Genomic DNA, 17,920 nt, shown 5'->3' on the forward strand with positions numbered 1-17,920 from the left:
ATTTTGCTCTGATCATACAGTACCGACAGTGTCTTAGATAAGAGGCTAATGCTTTCTTTACAGTTCTGCTTCTTTCTCGTAAAATAAACATAGATATGTGTTTTTGTAACCTGAACTGCGCCTAATAGTTGTAAATAAGAACATTTGGTGTCTCGGGCACGGTTCTGGCAATGCAAGACTAGCTGGTACCACATTATGCAGATTTCTGGAAGGAGGGGGGCTGGAGGCTGGGCCAGCGGAATGCTACGTGTCTTGGAAGTCCCTTTTAAACTCCCCTCGTCTTCCTCGATTACCAAATTTTCGGAGCTTACATCTCGACTCCCTCATCCAGGCTGTGTGTGAAGCGGTCCCAGACAGCCCCGGTGTTCAGCACTGTAACGGTGTTACACTCGTGCAATATGTCCGGAGTGAAAAAGCTTCGTACGGTAAGTAAATGTGGACATAACGGGGAGGAGGGGGGGGAGAAACGATTGAAAATTCAAACTGTCATCTGATTAGCCCTTAAATGTTTGTCACAAGTTCAGCCAAGTGTTCGCGAGCCAGCCAGCGTCCGAGATGTAAAACTCCTCCCAAGCAGTTAGGCTATGTGTCAAATTAGTCTTGTTAATACGCAGTAATAACACGCTGACCATCCGCTATAGGCTATGTTCTCTTTGACGATACTCCGATGCACAGAAAAAGCTGTGAAAAGTAGTGTCAGTTGATTACTTTTTCCTTTAAAGTCCTACCGGTAACCCTGCATTGTTGCTTTAAAAGATTCTTTTCTGCAACGCCTTGTTCACTTCTGAGCCTCGTTACTGTAACTTACCAGGTGTGATGGTTACAGACTTGCCTCGACTCTGAATAGGCCGGTTGTTTTAGGAACGTATCCATGTCAATTCGGCCCATTCATAACAGTGAGGGGGAGAAAGAGGCCAATGTGAAACGGCAGTCTGATGCACAGGAATGCTGCTAACTTGTTGAGTCATGGGAATGACTTACGTGAGAATAACGAGAAATGTGTATAATTCACTGTAATCTCAAAAATGTACATGTTTGTGCAACCTGTTTTGTGTCTTTATCCATTATGACAGCTTTTGTCCCATAAAGCTGCATTTTGTAGCTACACCCCTCAGTGTGCACCATTGCAGACAAGGTGACTCTAACTACACCATATAAACAAAAAAGTCACTTTTGAAGCACAGCCTTGCTGCTTCCAGCTTCTTAAATGCAAGTATTTGCTTGTTTTCTCTTTTTACAATTTTATATCTTTGGGTTTTTAGACCGTTTATTGGTCAGAACGATGAATTTAGATATGTAAAGGTGGATATTTTTCACAATTGTCTTGATTGTATGACAAATACAAAATAATTAAGAAAATGACAGACCAATTGATAAATAGTCATTAGTTGCAGCTTTAATATCCCCTGTGATCTTTGTTAAGTTACCCAAAGTGTAATTATTACTTTGATAAAACGCCCACTATTTTCTCATTATTGTACGTATGCCTTCAGTTGAGAAATTTCAGACCACTTACAGTTTTATCTTTTGTAATTTCCTGAGAAAGAAGAAGTAAGCTGATATGCTGGTGGAAGAATAGTGCTATTAGTCTACAGCTGTGGGTGTGTACAAACTGGAGGCTATTTGTACTTTTGGGAAGATTATGCTCATGAATTATAGAGCAAGTATGTTTGGACTGCTTATTAGCTCTGAGTAGGAGTTGCAAATTACTTTTAAATGCTGCTCAAGGTACATTAATGCCACTTGATGACAATAGTATACATTTACATTCTTCAATACATCCGCAGTATTGAATGTCACACTTTTGTTACCAAACAACTGTACTGTAAATTGTGTTTGTTTTGGTGTGATTTCAATTTTTTTATATCAGCAATGCCCAGGTTATCCATAAGACCAGCACATTTAAAGATCCCCTCCACTAGGAAGCTAACAATTAAAATAAAACTTAATGTGGTGATCTTCCCCACCACCTAGATTGAAAAACACCTTTATGTGTGATGTGTCAAGGTAATTTTTTACAGTCATGGCTGTGTTTGTATATGAAAAAGGGCTTTGTACATGCAGATTGGCAGATGTAGACTGAACTGTTTGGAGAAAGGTTATACTGTAAGCCTTGGGGATAGTGATTAAGCAGAAGGGGGGAGGTGGGGTATGCAAAAAGTGAAGCAATGGGATGGATGTAGGGAAGAGGGGAAAGTGGGTCCAGAGGGCGAGCGTGTGGGCACGAGCACTGCCACATCATCGCTGGGCTGCAGGCAGCACACTGGACACATTGTCCAGTCAGTCGTATGCCTTCCTCCATGCCTCCCTCCTCTACCATTCCCCTCTAAAAGTCAACACAGCCCCATTTATCCACAGCCTGGTCCACATAGTCACTTTGGACAGGGCAAGTAAAACTAGTCATGCTATGCTAAACTGAGTGCTAATCACTATGTAAAGTGCCACGTCATGTTATTTTGCATGATATGAGAAGTCCTGTTAAGTCAAACGGAGTCAGGCCTACTTCTTTACATTTTAAGATTAGCAGCCTCTTTTTTTCTTATGTTAAAACAGCTATTTGTATATATTTGTTTATGCATTTATTGTTTATTTCATATTAATGTTTGATATGTTTGTTTATGTATGCACCAACCACCAAGGCAAATTCCTTGTACTGTGTTACTTACTTGGAAATAAATCATTTTCTGATTCTGATACAGATTTTATAACTTAAATAAGAGAAGATGGCTTACTGCAACCAGTCTAGTCCTGTTTGCTTATTTTTTTTACATCAAGTTACTGTAAGTAACTTCCCCCAGAAACACTTTTGTTTGCCTCTGAGCATGTATTCTTCTATTTCAGGATCTCAACAGGTCGACCAATGTGGTGTTCCAGGCCCACCATGTCAGCCGGAGCAAGAGAGGGCAGGTCGTGGGCACCAGGGGAGGCTTCAGAGGCTGTACCATCTGGCTCACCGGTGAGTCCTTACAGTCTTATATGATATCCATCTATTGGTCACGAGGTGGCTTCTTTCTCTGCTACATACTGTAGGAATCCTAAGGGTTAATCTGATATCGACTGTTTTAAAAACAGTGCTGTCATGCTTGTATGTCTTATCACATTTTCGGTCTAGGTTTATCAGGTGCCGGGAAGACTACCATCAGTTTTGCCCTAGAGGAGTTCCTCGTGTCCCACGCAATTCCTTGCTACTCACTAGACGGAGACAATATTCGCCACGGCCTGAACAAGAATCTGGGCTTCTCTGTGGTAGACCGCGAGGAGAACATCCGTCGTATTGCTGAGGTTGCCAAATTGTTTGCCGACGCTGGGCTGGTGTGCGTCACCAGTTTCATTTCTCCGTTCGGCAAGGTCAGAAAACATTAAGTTAAAGGTATATGCTGATGCATATGTTATATTTAAATAGCTGAAAACATCTAATAAAGGGTTCAATGAAAGAATGTTATATCCAAAATCAAAAGTACCAGCAGTGTGGAATACACATCAAACCTTTAAACTGTATTCAAATGAAATATATGTACTATTTTCTTCTACAGGATCGTGATGAGGCGAGGAAGATCCATGCAAGTGCCGGGCTACCATTTTTTGAGGTGTTCATCCACGCTTCCCTTGAGGTGTGTGAGAGCAGGGATGTAAAAGGACTTTACAAGAAGGCTCGCGCTGGAGAGATCAAAGGTCTGTGGGACAATGCTTACCTCAGCAAACTTTCTCCCAATGTCTTATATGCTGCCTCTCTCTGGGTGATACAAGTAATGCCAAGTCCTCAACACTTACCTCATTCAAGTAAAAATGGAATATCAATGCTAATGGGGTTTCAATGACATTTCTTTGTATGGTTTCGCATTTGTTGCCAGGTTTTACTGGGATTGACTCAGAATATGAGTGTCCGGATGCGCCAGATCTTGTGTTGAAAACTGGAGAGCTCTCAGTCAACGAGTGCCTCCAGCAGGTGTTGGAGCTGCTCAAGGAGCAGGTGGGTGTAACATGGCCCATTGTACTATACATATCGTATCTCACACAGGCCTTTATCAGTGTCTGTTTCATCCATTTCTGTATGGTGTATGATAGACATTTTTTCTGTCTACAAGACAAAGTTGTGTGTTGTATGTTAAAGCACACAGGTTTCAACTGGTGTGATCAGGAGGCTACTATGTGAGTGACATAAATGTCAAATGTTAGTCTGCCAGTACACGGAATACTATATCCTTGTTTAAACAAGCAGCTTATGTCACAAGGCAGGTTCAATATAGTCAGGGATGGGCTGGCTTTTTCAAACCAAATAATGATTTAAATACTAAACTTGAAGAGGATGGTTTTTGTATTGTTCTTTGTCAGTCCTGGATTATTCAGTCCAGCTATGAATACTTTCACATGACAGAGGAGGGGGTTGTAACATCTAACCAGAGGCAGTGAACATCAGGGTGACCATTAGACGGTGTTTGGTTGGTCAGAGCAGATGACGCTATTGATCACAGAGGGAATAGTAGGTAATTGAAGCAGCAAAAAATATTGTTTCTGCTGAAAGAAATTAACTACAGCATATGCACACAATTTATCATATAACATATGATATCAAAATAAAAAGTAATTAGGTCTAAAAAAAGTGCTGTAGAATATAGTGGGGCAGTTAAGCATAACGATAAAAGCAACACATCTGAAAAGATATAGTTATCGGGGCGCTGCAAATTTGGCATCTGGGGGCCATGGCAGCCTTTATAGGCGCTAAATATGCCTGAATGTTTCAGAAAACAGATTTTAAGAATTTTATTTATGACATCTTTATCTTTAGGGGTGTTTTTTAAAAGCTTTTAACTTGAGAAATAGGAGCACGGTCACTTTAGGGTAAAATATCACCCCCTTGCGTTCGTGCTGAAATGACACACACATACATATATAGAACGACAAGGTCTTCAGCTTTCCATTGGTGCATTTTTCTTTTCATTAGCAGTACAATTGACAGAGATATCGTTGGATAAAGTTGAGGGTCACCGGTAAACTTTAATCACAGAGCGATACTGAAGTTTGGTAAAACTTTGGGTGTTTTGCTAACTAGCCATTATATCTAGCCATTATATCTATGTCCATCTAAAGTTATTAGTTTATTAGTAAAAGCACTATTTTCTTACCAAAGATGGCAATGCAGTTATATGCAAGCCACCACGCCAGGATTTGCCCTTGCTGTCTTCATGCAGCCATGAGGAGGGTGATAGTAGGATGTTACTCAACATTTCACATGCTGCACTTCGCGGCCATCAGACAATATTGATTTGTACTGTTGATTCAGATGTTGTTAGGCTGTTTCAGTGGTGCAAAGTGTAAAGAAGGTGCATTCGGAAAACGCAAACATTTCAGAACCCTTCCAACACATGATATTCCAAAGGGCCTTGGAGCTGTAAAGGAATGTGCACTCCCAATGTCTCATGATAGCACTGGGTGTGACAAAGTCCACACAACCTTCCTGGATAGGAGAAAAACGTGCTCTGGTTTATCGCCATTTATTTAAACCAATCACAATCGTCTTGGGCAGATCTAAGCGCCAGACGCAGGTCCGGTGCCTCTGAAAAATAGCCTCGGGAAGGAACTTGTTTTAGTGGAACATGTGCACATCTGGAGGCAAGCTCTGGAATTAAAATGGCTGTCGACTGTGTGATGAGAATTTTACTCAAAAAAAGATGAATATTATTTGATTGTCCGTTTGAGCTCGGAGGATGTTTCCCAAATCAACCGGAGCTTAGAATTCCAAAACAAAGAAAGCGTAAGGTGCGGAACATCCGGCGGAACCTCTTGCCGCACTGAAACTATCCCGTAAATGAAACGTTGTCGATATAGACTAGGCAACAAACAAAATACCAATAACAATAAAATTGTGATTTTTCTCTATGGCAGAACAAGTACACATTAACATTACCCGAAATAAACTTTTTGCGAGAATAAACATTGTAAGGCAGATTCCACCAACCAGTGCCAGTGTGGAACAATATATCAGGAGGGCAACATACTTACCAGGCAGGCTATGTGTGTCGAAAGGCACTACTGCCATTACCTGGATTACCTTCACCAACTAGCTGGGGTTAGGGTTAAGACAGATGAGGGTCTGTATAAACCTCACTGGACCACCCTAGCAGAGGCATTAAAAGCTTGCTATGAGCTTGTAGCATGCAAGTGCATCAAGGGTTGTGTCAACTCTGCAAGTGCAAAATAGTGTCACTTTGCTTGCACAGCTCTGTGTCTGTGTGAAGGGGACTGTGAAAAAATGGAATATGGCTTTTTATTTTAATTTATTGGATTACTTAGTATAAAACTTTGCCCCCAGCAACCCGCACGTAACCTGGCCACCCTTTTCTATATAATAGATGGCAGTTTCCTAAATTAAAATAAATACTTAAGGGCCAGCAAAAAGAAAAAAAGAAAACTTTTCTTCTGCAGAGATAGAAATTTTACTTAATGAAGTTGTGTTAAGAAGAAGATACTCTTCAGCGTCATCCACTTTTTCATAGAAATAAATTAAACTTAAAAAACAAAAACAAGAAATAAATGCCATTACATTTTTTCTGCTTAGTGTATAGGCCTAGGTCATTTCACAATGTAACAAAAGGGAGCATCTTACATGTGAAAACAAAAGTGAAACAAATTGCTTTCAGGTTACAACGCTACAACCTGTGCAGGTGACCCTGAACTGCAGCATTATCTCTGTCAACTGTACTGCTAACGACCATGCTGCTTTTATTTTGTTTTTGTGTTTTTCTCAGATTAAAAGCTAAAATGCACCATAAAAAACAAAGAGGGAAAAAAACATGTCTGTTAGTCTTCTGACATCTGATCTTATCAGCTTAAACACACCATTGGCAATCATCAAGAGAATCAGTTTCCTGCAACATTCAGGCATATTTAGCACCTATTTGGTGGCCATATTCAAAAATGGCTTCCATGGCTCTCGGGGTCCAAATTTAAAGCGACCTGATATTTATATCTTTTCATTACGAGTACGCCTTTCACAGATACTGTAAGAAAAAAAAAAATTTGCTTGTACTCAGTGTCATTTTGACTCAAGGATTATTTATAAACATGCAAAGGAATAACAGATCTGGGGCCTGTTGCACAAAACCAGGATAAGGGATTAAGCCGGGATATTCAAGTTATCCTGGATGAATTTAGCTTTGACTTGGTTGCACAAAAGCAGGTTGAATTAAACCCAGCCAAGTAACCATGGAGATGTATTCTTTGCAGCTAGCCTGCTCCAGAGCAGGCTAACAGCCAGGCTAAGATTAATCCTGGAGTCTCATGTGTTAAATCAGCTGCCGCTCTGAGGAAAGGGGCTTTTCCTCCGCTGCTCTCCCCGTGAAATTTGCCCCGTGTAACGTGAAGAGGCGGGGGGAGGCAGGGGGATCCTCCCACACCGTGCAGCGGACTCTAAAGGAGACTTTTAGCGTCAATAACAACGACAATGGCACCTGACCAAATGTCAGTATTTTACGAGATGGGATTGGGAATGTGTTGGAATGCCACAAAGCTTCTTAATCTTTTTATTTTGGTGCTGTCACGCATCTGGGAGTGAGAAAAAAACCCCTGAATAACAGGCTATATTGTTTTACAGATATGCTTACAATGTGTTTTGAAGTCACTTACTTAATTTTCTAGTTTTTGTCCAGTCATGTTTGTTCTGTATGAACATTTATTGTAGAAAGATATTTAAAATTAGACATAGCTTATAGAGATTTGTGCATATGGTTGTAAAACATATTCTCTCATTATGAATAAGGGTTTGAAATAAAGCCTAGTCCTTAGGGTAAATTTCCCGAGGAACATTAATTCCTTCTGCTCACTTTTAAGGCAAAGTAGGCTAAATAATAAAATGTTTATTTATGTAGCGCTTTACAGGCTACTCAAAGACACTTTACAGTAAAACCAGCACATTTAGCACATAAAAACAGATACAGCAATACAACCAACACATAAAACAAGCATATTAAAACAGAGTGCACAACTTTGTAAAAATGTGGAGTGACTAGTAAGTACATCTTTTTAAATCCTTATGCATTCAGTCGGTCCGCTATCGTCTCTTGGGCTTTTTCTCTCTGTCTGATAACAAGAGCTGTAGCCTATTTCCCTTTTTGCATATTAAATGTTTCACCACCTCGTAATTTTCCATTAAAAGCTGCTGCTCAGCGGGTGAAACATATGCCGCACGCGTCTTCTCCATTTCTGCATCAGTAAATCTGTGATCGATACCGTGGTCTTTTTAAGAAAGTCATGGACGTGCACTTATCCCAGCTATCTAAACATGGCTTGACATAGCTTCACCTTCTCATCCTGGCTCGGCAAACGTGCAACCGATTAAGCCGCGATGAGTGGATCACACTAAGTCAAGCTGCGCTTTTTCAGTTATCCTGGATTTCTTCATTCTACTTTTGTGCAACAGACCCCTGGTTTCAGAAAGCAGGTTTAGTAAAAACTCTGAGTTTGTTAACCCTGAGATGAGGGAAACTGGGTTTTCTGTTTCAGAAAGAGAGGTAATTTCACTTCAGAGTCAGTTACTATGGTAACTGAGTCTGTGAACCTAACCTGGTCGGGAGCAGGTTTTCTTCAATAAACCTCGAGTTTCTCTCAGTCTCCTCCCTCTGACACAGCACGCATTCATTTCCTCATTCATTCATTCAGTCTGTATCAGGCGCATTTTAGCACAGTTTGTTATATGCATGAATAAAAAAACAGGGTTGGTTTATTAACTGTGTTAGGCAGACTATAAAATGTTTTTTTTCTCAAAACATGGCATTTACTTTTGTCGACGATCCTGTGGATGAAGAAGCTGTATTACTTCGCAGGGAGTTAAACATACGTCGGGAGATGATATTGAGGCCCCGACGCATTTTAATTTCTATTTTAATAACTACCTATTTGAGCGGTATCGTTTTTCTTACCAGTCTATCAGTTATGTGGCCTACATAACCTTATCCGTCCTTATATCACTAATGTCACCCATCGTGGACATGCTCTACATCCCAGCAGATTCTTTGTGTCGCATTACGTTTTTTTACGTTGTGACTAGCTCTGAAATGTTTTTTAAACGTTTGTGTAGTGTTTCCTGCACACAAACCAGTAAGAGCCATTAAAAAGGAGTTCCACAGTATTGCAGGTGAATGATGTAAACCCTTTGAAATAAAAGATTATGAATTATAATGATGATGATGGTGCTGCAGCCTCAGAATGGGATTAGTAGGCCTAGGACTTTTTCGCCCACAGGATTGCACCTAAATGAAATAGATTATAGGTTCAGTACCATTTCACCAGTAATATTATACTTATGATTAAATATGATATTAATACACTATATTGGAACTTACACATTTACTCTAGCATCAATTTTCTCCCATGCAAATTCTCTCTCTTTTGCAGCAGCCACTGTGTTGCTTTTTTAACAAAATACATGTTCAAACTCGCTGTATGTGCGCATGAGTATTTCCGCCGACCCGGTTGTTTGTGGTTGTTACCATGGTGAATCGTAGTATCACGGGTCCGTTCATGCTGCCTTTTTATTGTGGTGGTGCACGGGTGTGAACCTACTCTGAGCTGATTGAACCAACTCAAATCAGCTGTTCTAAAACCGAAAACTCAGTTTCCCATCTCAGGGTAAATCAACTCAGAGATCAGGGTTAGACTCAGAGTTTGTTAAACTTCCTTCCTGAAACAGGCCCCAGGTCACAGATACAGTTTACCACACTTTTGTTTATATGTTGTCGCAATCTACATTACAAAAGTCATACTGGATGGACAAGTGTAACCCGTACAACAAAATATTGTTCTTGGGGAAAAAAAACAATAAAGACCTTCATAGAAACAAAGTGTAACATTGCTTCTGCTGCCAAGGCTCAAGCTTCGCTGAAGGAAAAGTTGCTAATAAAGTTAATGAGTAGCCTAAATGCTTTTTACTGCCCTGTCACTGAGGCAGAGGTGACTTACTTTTAAATAAAAACAATGCTGTGTCAACAGGACCAGTTTCTAAAAATATTTTCTTAAGTTGGCCTCCTGTAGACGGGAATGTAGTTGCAGTAATATACAGATCCCTATCAGGAATCATGTCCTGCTCTGTCATGAATACATGCATACTATATATTAAAATATTTTTGCAAGTGGCTGTTGAGAGATTCAAGCAATTAAGTGTTAATTAAGTGTCACAGCATGTTATTATCAAGTTGAGTAATTTCTACATACAGTATCTGCCTTGCTCACTGGACAAACCAAGCTGTGTTTGGCTCACTACCTGAACAGTTCTGACAAGCAGCCAGCTGCTGGTTTATTTCTAGCTTTTAATGGTGACTAATTCATTTCAAACAACAGGTAAATGCAGAAAGCTACCTGGTAAGATAGAAAACCAACAGGACTGTGAAGGACAAAATACTAATTAATATTGGATATAATGCAGCAGGTTTTATAAATATAACAAAGTGCACAATTTATTATTTTTTTCATTCTGGCTTTAATCTCAACATTGATAAAAGTATTCCTTAGTAGCATAAATATTTTAAAATGTATAATGAACATTTGACAGTCAATCTCCTGGGCCATTTAGACCTAATATAAACTCATGTTCACTAATGAAAGTTTGAAGGAAAAATATAGAAAATATAGCCAAAATATTTACAACTTGAAGGGCACTCAGAGAAAGCAGACCTCCGCCAGGGCCAATAGTCCAGTCTTCTATGATATGCAAATCTGCAACCACAACCATCTGGATATATATTTCCAAAACTATTAGAACCAGAAGTCAGAACCACTATTAAACTTATTGCACAATGCAAAGATTGGGGGTGACGCGGTGTAATGATAATACTATACATATAACATGATAATCCATAACACCTCACCATCTGAACATCGCCGCTGAATGTCTGTCACCCTGGGTAACAGCTGCAAACAACAGAGGGCCAAAATACACACAGCCACTTATAAAGCCGTAGCCAAACCTAGTGGAAAACTCAAGCCATGCCACTGGTTACTAATGCCTGAAAAAAAGAAATGTGGGTATCCACCCTGAATGGGTTCTTCCTTGGCCCATGATACACCCTTCTATCAAGTTACATTCGATTTGGCCAGTAGTTTTTTCCATAATCCTGCTGACAGACAAACAACCAAACCAACAAACAAAGCCAAAAGCATAACCTCCTTGGTGGAGGTAACTAAAACTGTAAAACTGTTTAGAGCAAAAATGTTCTCTCCTTCCAGCCTCTCAAATGTAAAGATTTGCTGCTTTTCTTTGTCATATATGATGGTTAACAACAAAACAAGCAATCTGAAGATGTCACTTTGGGCTCAGGGAATTTTTTTTTACCATTTTATACTATAGAATATAATTGATTAATCATTAGTTGAAGTCCTACATGACCAACCTTTTCCAACTATAATGTAATTATTCCTTTTTTCTCCTTGTATATAGAACATTGTACCAGGTGAGATCATGGAGGAGGTGAATGAACTCTTTGTTATGGAGAACAAGTTGAATCTTACTGTGGCTGATGCAAACACACTTCCCACCATCAGCATCACCAAGGTAACCCACCGCTCCAGTATACAGGCTACTTTTTTTTGTCGAGGGGGTCAATACTGGACTTGGCAGAGAGCTGCTTATGATGAGCTCATAAATATCCCCCGCTGTTTGGACCCCATAATGGTCTGCTCTATTTGCTCTGTTTCACTCTTTATTTGTGTGTTTAGAATAAGAAGGAAAAAAAAAAAGTAACACCTCCATCTTCAGTCTATTATTCATCCTTGGTTGTTTATGCAACATGTTTTCTCAGACCATCTTGGTATGGTTTAGTGAGGAAGTTAATATATTGTTAATAAATAATCCAGCAGCATCTCATATGGTGACAAGTGAAACTCTAGCATCCAGCATTCCTACTTCCACAATTCATTGATTATTTCGTTCATAGTGTAATTACAGATTTGTTGGTGAAAGTATTGATATTTACAATACACTGAATACCATCAGTACAGTTAAATCCATAAGTTAATTGTCTTTCATGCTGTTTATAATGAGTAATTATTCTTTGTGCACAGTTGGATCTACAATGGGTGCAGGTCTTATCGGAAGGCTGGGCTAGCCCTCTGAAGGGCTTCATGAGAGAGAGAGAGTTCCTCCAGGTCATACACTTTGGCAACCTGCTGGATGGTAAGAGACGGTTGGTTATTCATTTACTCTTCTCATAACCTGCCAGGACACGTACAGCAGTGTAGCATTAACCTAGCCGCTCGTTCCCTTTCAAACTGATAACCTAAGTGACGATAACATTTTATGGTGCAAATCATGTTTTAATCGTTATGCAATTTATTTATTTTAACATTTCTGAAATGATATTTGCTTTGGTTTACTGGTTGACATCACTGCATCCTCCTTTGTCTCAGGCGGGGCCATCAACTTGTCTGTGCCCATCGTCCTGCCTGTTAGCACCGAGACCAAGCAGGAGCTGGACGGCTGTGCGGCTGTAGCTCTGGAGTACCAGGGTTCACGTGTGGCTATTCTCAGGAACCCAGAGTTCTACCAACACCGCAAGGAGGAACGCTGTGCCAGACAGTGGGGCACCACTTGTGCACAGCACCCTTACATTAAGGTGATAAGGCATTCATCAAATGTCTTCAACACACAAAATTATAATTTCAATGTATGCAACCTGATTGCACTGCAGACAGTAAGATACTGGTACCTACATGATTATTAACTTCCGCTGTGTCAGTATGGAACTTTGTGATTTTGTGGCAAACAAAACATAAATCAAGCCCCAGAATAAATTTAGTTCAATGGTAATAATTGTACCTGAATATTAATCCTACAGGTAAATATTTGAGTCCACAAAAAAGTAATTCTCTGTTTATCACCTTGTGCAGATGGTTATGGAGGGAGGTGATTGGCTGGTAGGTGGTGACCTGGAGGTCCTGGAGCGAATCAAATGGAACGATGGACTTGACCAGTACCGCCTTACTCCACAAGAGCTCAAGCAGAAGTTCAAAGACATGAAAGCAGGTTAGAAAGTCGAAATTACGTAATCACATAACTACTGACTGGTAGAACTCACTGTGTCCATAGACAATTATAACTCTGCTCCTCTAACAGCAAAGACGGGTGTTCCTAAAGAATCTATATTGAGACAAATTTTATTTTATATTTATATAAATGATCTTCTTGTGGAGGATTAAATCCAGCAAAGGTACACCTTTATGCAGATGATACCATTATTTATACTTTGGCACCATCTTTAAAAGTGGCAATGGCTTCCTTAACAACTGCTTTTAATTTACTGCAGATGTTAATTTTTTTACATTTAAATCTGGTGCAAGTTTCCATACACATCTTTATGAAATGGTTCTGTGGACTTCACTGTGTTTTAAGGAGAAAAACCCAATATGTAATTTTTTATCGCAAAAGCTTTACCGGGAAAATTACAGCAGTACATGTCCAGTTTACTGACTTTTTACTCCAGTAGCTATAACACTAGATCATCAGAGAAATATTCCCTCATGGTCTCAACCATCCGAACAGAACTAAGTAAATCTGCCTTTTCATTTCTCACCTCAAAAGCTTGGCCGACTTAACTTGGAATCTTTACCCCTTCTTGACATCTTTAAAAAAAAATTAAGCATGTCAAAAGAGGGTAAAGAGTGGACGGTTAGCTCAGTTGGTAGAGCAGGCGCACATATATAGAGGTTTATTCCTCACGCAGAGGGTCCGACCTGTGACGGTTTCCTGCATGTCTTCCCCTTCTCTCTCCCCTTTCATATCTGAACTGTCCTGTCTATTAAAGGTGGAAATGCCCAAGAAAATAATCTTTAAAAAAAAAGGAGAGTAAAAATTCCACATTGTTTACAGACCTATTGTTTTTTAACAGGTGCAGGTATTTGCCCTGATTGTTGAGCCTCTGATTTCTGTATGTTTTGTGTCTGTTGGAATGTTTTGGTATGCTCTTTGTTTTTGTGATGTTATCTGTCCCTGTCTGTACTTAAAACATGTTTTGTTTTGCTGTTGATCTTGACCTGACTCCATGGCAGAAGAGCTATTGTATCTCAATGGGACCTTTCTGGTTAAATAAAGGATAAATGAAAAAATAAAACACATGGGCATGCCATGTGTTGTAAGTAGCTACTTACGATTAATACAATTGCATAAATAAATTATCCATTGCACCTAGTGAAAAAATTTAAAAACTTAAACATGAAAGCAATGTATTTAGCAGTGCACCATTTGTCTTTCAGACGCACTTGACAAAGGACCAGATGAAAAAGTAAAATGGTAAATTTAAAGCTGCATGGTGAGGTTTGTGATCGGTGGAGACATATAGTATCTTTCTAAAAAACTATGAAATATGATCACCTGTTTTTACTCTCAACCGCTCACTTTGATGTGATTGTTGAGTTCAACATTGTGCCATTTATTTATCTGCATCACAATACAGTATGTATTTTCTTAATTTTTGTTTTCTGTATTTTTTGCTGCTCAGTGGTCCCATCCTGAGTTTTGTCATTGGTGCAAGCATGTTTTTCATGTGAACATAACAAATTAGGCTGAAAATAGTCTGTTTTGTTATTGGTATCAAACCTCATGAAAAGACCAAAACCAGCAATCTATTTGTCTGTCTCTCACTATTTTGTCTGTGGCTCTCACGCCCAAGTTTCTTAATTCCTACTGAAGAACTAAGTTTTTAAACGGTTCAGAAATATATACTTTTATTTTTTTTTCCTAAAATATCTTGCTGCTATTCTACTGTAATACTGCTGCTATTACTACAAATACTGTGATGTGAACTTTATTTTGTGGTCATCCATGTTGTCCTCCTTAGATGCCGTATTCGCATTCCAGCTGCGTAACCCGGTCCACAATGGTCACGCCCTGCTGATGCAGGACACCAAACGCCGTCTGCTGAAGCGAGGCTACAAGAATCCAGTCCTCCTACTGCACCCACTGGGCGGCTGGACCAAAGATGACGATGTGCCTCTGGACTGGCGGATGAAGCAGCATGCCGCTGTCCTGGAGGAGGGCATCCTGGACCCAGCCAGCACCATTGTTGCCATCTTCCCCTCACCTATGATGTACGCTGGACCCACAGAGGTGAGAAGTAGTGGTGGCTTATTGTTTAAGCAGAGGTTACGATCAGTCTGGCTTTATACTGTTCAACCATTTAACCATGATATGTATGTGTGATTTAATATTAAGCTGCATATATTCCGATGTGTTATCAGGTTCAGTGGCACTGTAGAGCCAGAATGGTCGCTGGAGCAAACTTCTACATTGTTGGCAGGGACCCTGCAGGCATTCCTCACCCGGAGACTAAGCAGGACCTGTATGAACCCACCCACGGAGGCAAAGTCCTCACCATGGCGCCTGGGCTCACCTCTGTGGAGATCATCCCTTTCAGGGTTGCTGCCTACAACAAGACAAAGACGGCTATGGACTTTTTCGACCCAGAACGGTAAGTCAAGAAAAAAGAAGAAATACAGTATGCAGGTTTTTCTTGTATGTCCTGTTGTCTACTACATGTTTATTTTGTCTTATAGTTTATTTAATATAAAACCTGGACTCTACTGACATTGGTGTCCTGTTGTGAACCCAATTGCAGGAAAACTGGAGCAAATGCGAACGACAAAGCGCAGTAAATCTTTAGTACTCACCACATTTTTCAGATTTGCTCTGAAATTCGGATACAGCATTACTTTACATCCTCCTGCACACATTTGTAGGCCCAAATCTTTCAAGCCAAAACATGAAAGATTTGTAAGCCCAAATTCTTCAAGTTAAAACATGAATTTCATGGATATGTGAACCACCTGTGACCCTGCATCTTATCTTGGTGGCACTACAAGCAGATTGTAGTATACATCTTAAGACAACGCCCTAAATTATGAGGCTAAGTCTTGTAGATTTATATTCACCTTTTGGTATTTCTGTGCAGATATAATTATGGCCTAATCATATGATTTGTTGTTGTTGTTATTATTATTATTATTATTATTATTATTATTATAATAATAGTTTACAACACTAATAACCTGTCCTGTCCACTCTCTCCATACTGCCCTTTCCTCATTCCTCACTTTCTCAGACATGCTGAGTTTGAGTTCATCTCTGGAACCAAGATGAGGAAGTTGGCTCGAAGTGGAGACAACCCTCCAGACGGTTTCATGGCCCCCAAGGCCTGGAAGGTGTTGGTCGAGTACTACACCTCTCTGCAGAAGGATTTATAAGGAGTGTTAAATATAACACCCACCACTCCAGGAGTATTTTAAATAGATTCTTTTTTTTTTTATCTTATAAAAAAATACTTATTTAGATTGCTTTGAATTATGAGTCGTTCTGGTATGGGTGGGTGTTTCGTCCAAGTCTTCACCAAATCATAAAAAGTTGTCTTAAGCAATTAAATCATTCCATTTTGACATTCCTATAAAACTATGTGATTTATAAATATATTGTATGTTTATATGCATTTTAACTTAAACTATGTATTTAAAGGTAACTTGAGATTCTTTTATTTTAATTTTATTTAGGAGCACATTTTCCAAGACATGAAATCATTTTTAATATTTGCATGTTCTATCTGAGGGATGCAAAAAAAAAAAAAAAAAACATTTTATGGCAATAATATCACGGTCTGTTGAGTTATTTGTATGACCTGATTGAAAGTTACTTGCAGTTGTATCACTACCTACAGTGCCTCTTTGGTTTACATGTATGGATGTTAATTAATTCATCATGTCAACATTTCGTATTATTGTAAAATACAACATAGATTTTATTTATAATGTGAAAGTGCCTTTCTCTCAAATGTCAACATTATAAAACAGAAATCGTTTAAATCTCTTGCTGGCGTATGCCTGAAATGTCTCTGAGATTTGTGTTATTTTATAAAGTGGGCATGTGCATTCATGTAATAAAGACCTCCAATTTTAGGAAGACAAATGCAGTAATGAAGCGTTTTATTATGATGAATACTGATATATTGTGTACTGTAAACTAAACAATGTTAATGTTATGGATTTAAGTGGGTTTTTTTTTTTTCAGTGATACCTCTGTCCTGATTTCGTCTATGTGCCACTGGTTATGCAACACACCTTATGTTAACTTTTGTGTGTACAAGGTGCATACTTATCAACTGAAGGTTAAAGTTGACCAGGCAGTGTGGCATTCTGGAGCTACAAAGCCAAAAGTACAGTGCTGCCATCTGCTGGCAAGAAGTGGTACAGGAAAACACTAAAATACAAAACAACTGTACTACTGTAAATGTATGTAAAAGGGCACAGTCACTGTGGGTTTCTCTGACCGGAGGTAGGCTTGATAACAACACGCATCATGATAACGTCTCTCACTGACACCAGACCTACTGATAGTTATGTCCATATTGATAGCCTCCGAAAAAACTCTGTCTTTCTGTTAAATGAAGGGTGAACTTTGGCAAGTAGCAGTCAACAGTGGAGATGTTCTTTAAAATGGTCTAATAGTCTATCTTTTGCACATTTTGTTTACAATGTAAAAACTGGGGTTGGTTCTGGATTTGCTTTGCCAGCCAAATCTTTTATAACAGATTAATGAGCTCCTGAGACACTTTCAAATGATACTTGAGATGGTTGCGTGAACTTGATGAACTGATTAATTTTTTCAGCTGTAGGGGTTACATTTCTACGAGATGAGTGTTCTTCTATGAGGAGAACCAGTCTCCACTGTAGCAGATTCCAAATTAGCCTCACATGGGATGAGATCATTTAATCTGCGATGTTCCAGGTAACCCCATTTGAATCTGCTGAACTGCACCTTCAGTACTTTATAAAATCTCCAACTACTGTACCTCCAACATGTCATGTCACAGAGAAATGACCAGGACAGCTACTGGTGTAAATCTCTTGTGTCATACAGGCCTAATATTTCTGTATTTTAACACCATATAAA

The 17,920-nt window shown here is 39.4% G+C and overlaps 1 protein-coding gene across 1 annotated transcript; it reads left to right on the forward strand.

Annotated features, from left to right (window-relative positions):
• Positions 1-217: 217 nt before the first annotated feature.
• Positions 218-16,936, forward strand: LOC144532060 (bifunctional 3'-phosphoadenosine 5'-phosphosulfate synthase 2-like). The gene is made up of 12 exons (XM_078272569.1): positions 218-425; positions 2,842-2,956; positions 3,113-3,348; positions 3,534-3,672; positions 3,852-3,970; positions 11,429-11,542; positions 12,052-12,163; positions 12,397-12,602; positions 12,877-13,012; positions 14,823-15,091; positions 15,223-15,452; positions 16,083-16,936. Exons 1-12 carry the CDS (start codon positions 399-401, stop codon positions 16,222-16,224), a joined length of 1,845 nt encoding a protein of 614 aa, XP_078128695.1. The 5' UTR covers positions 218-398; the 3' UTR covers positions 16,225-16,936.
• Positions 16,937-17,920: the final 984 nt, after the last annotated feature.

This window comes from Sander vitreus, chromosome 17 (genome assembly GCF_031162955.1).
Source record: "Sander vitreus isolate 19-12246 chromosome 17, sanVit1, whole genome shotgun sequence".
Classification (NCBI taxonomy): domain Eukaryota; kingdom Metazoa; phylum Chordata; class Actinopteri; order Perciformes; family Percidae; genus Sander; species Sander vitreus.

Coding starts and splice junctions, on each gene's coding strand:
- LOC144532060 (XM_078272569.1), top strand. CDS start 399: ATGTCCGGAGTGAAAAAGCTTCGTACG. Junction 11,543..12,051: donor CCACCATCAGCATCACCAAG/GTAACCCACCGC, acceptor CTTTGTGCACAG/TTGGATCTACAATGGGTGCA. Junction 12,164..12,396: donor CTTTGGCAACCTGCTGGATG/GTAAGAGACGGT, acceptor CCTTTGTCTCAG/GCGGGGCCATCAACTTGTCT.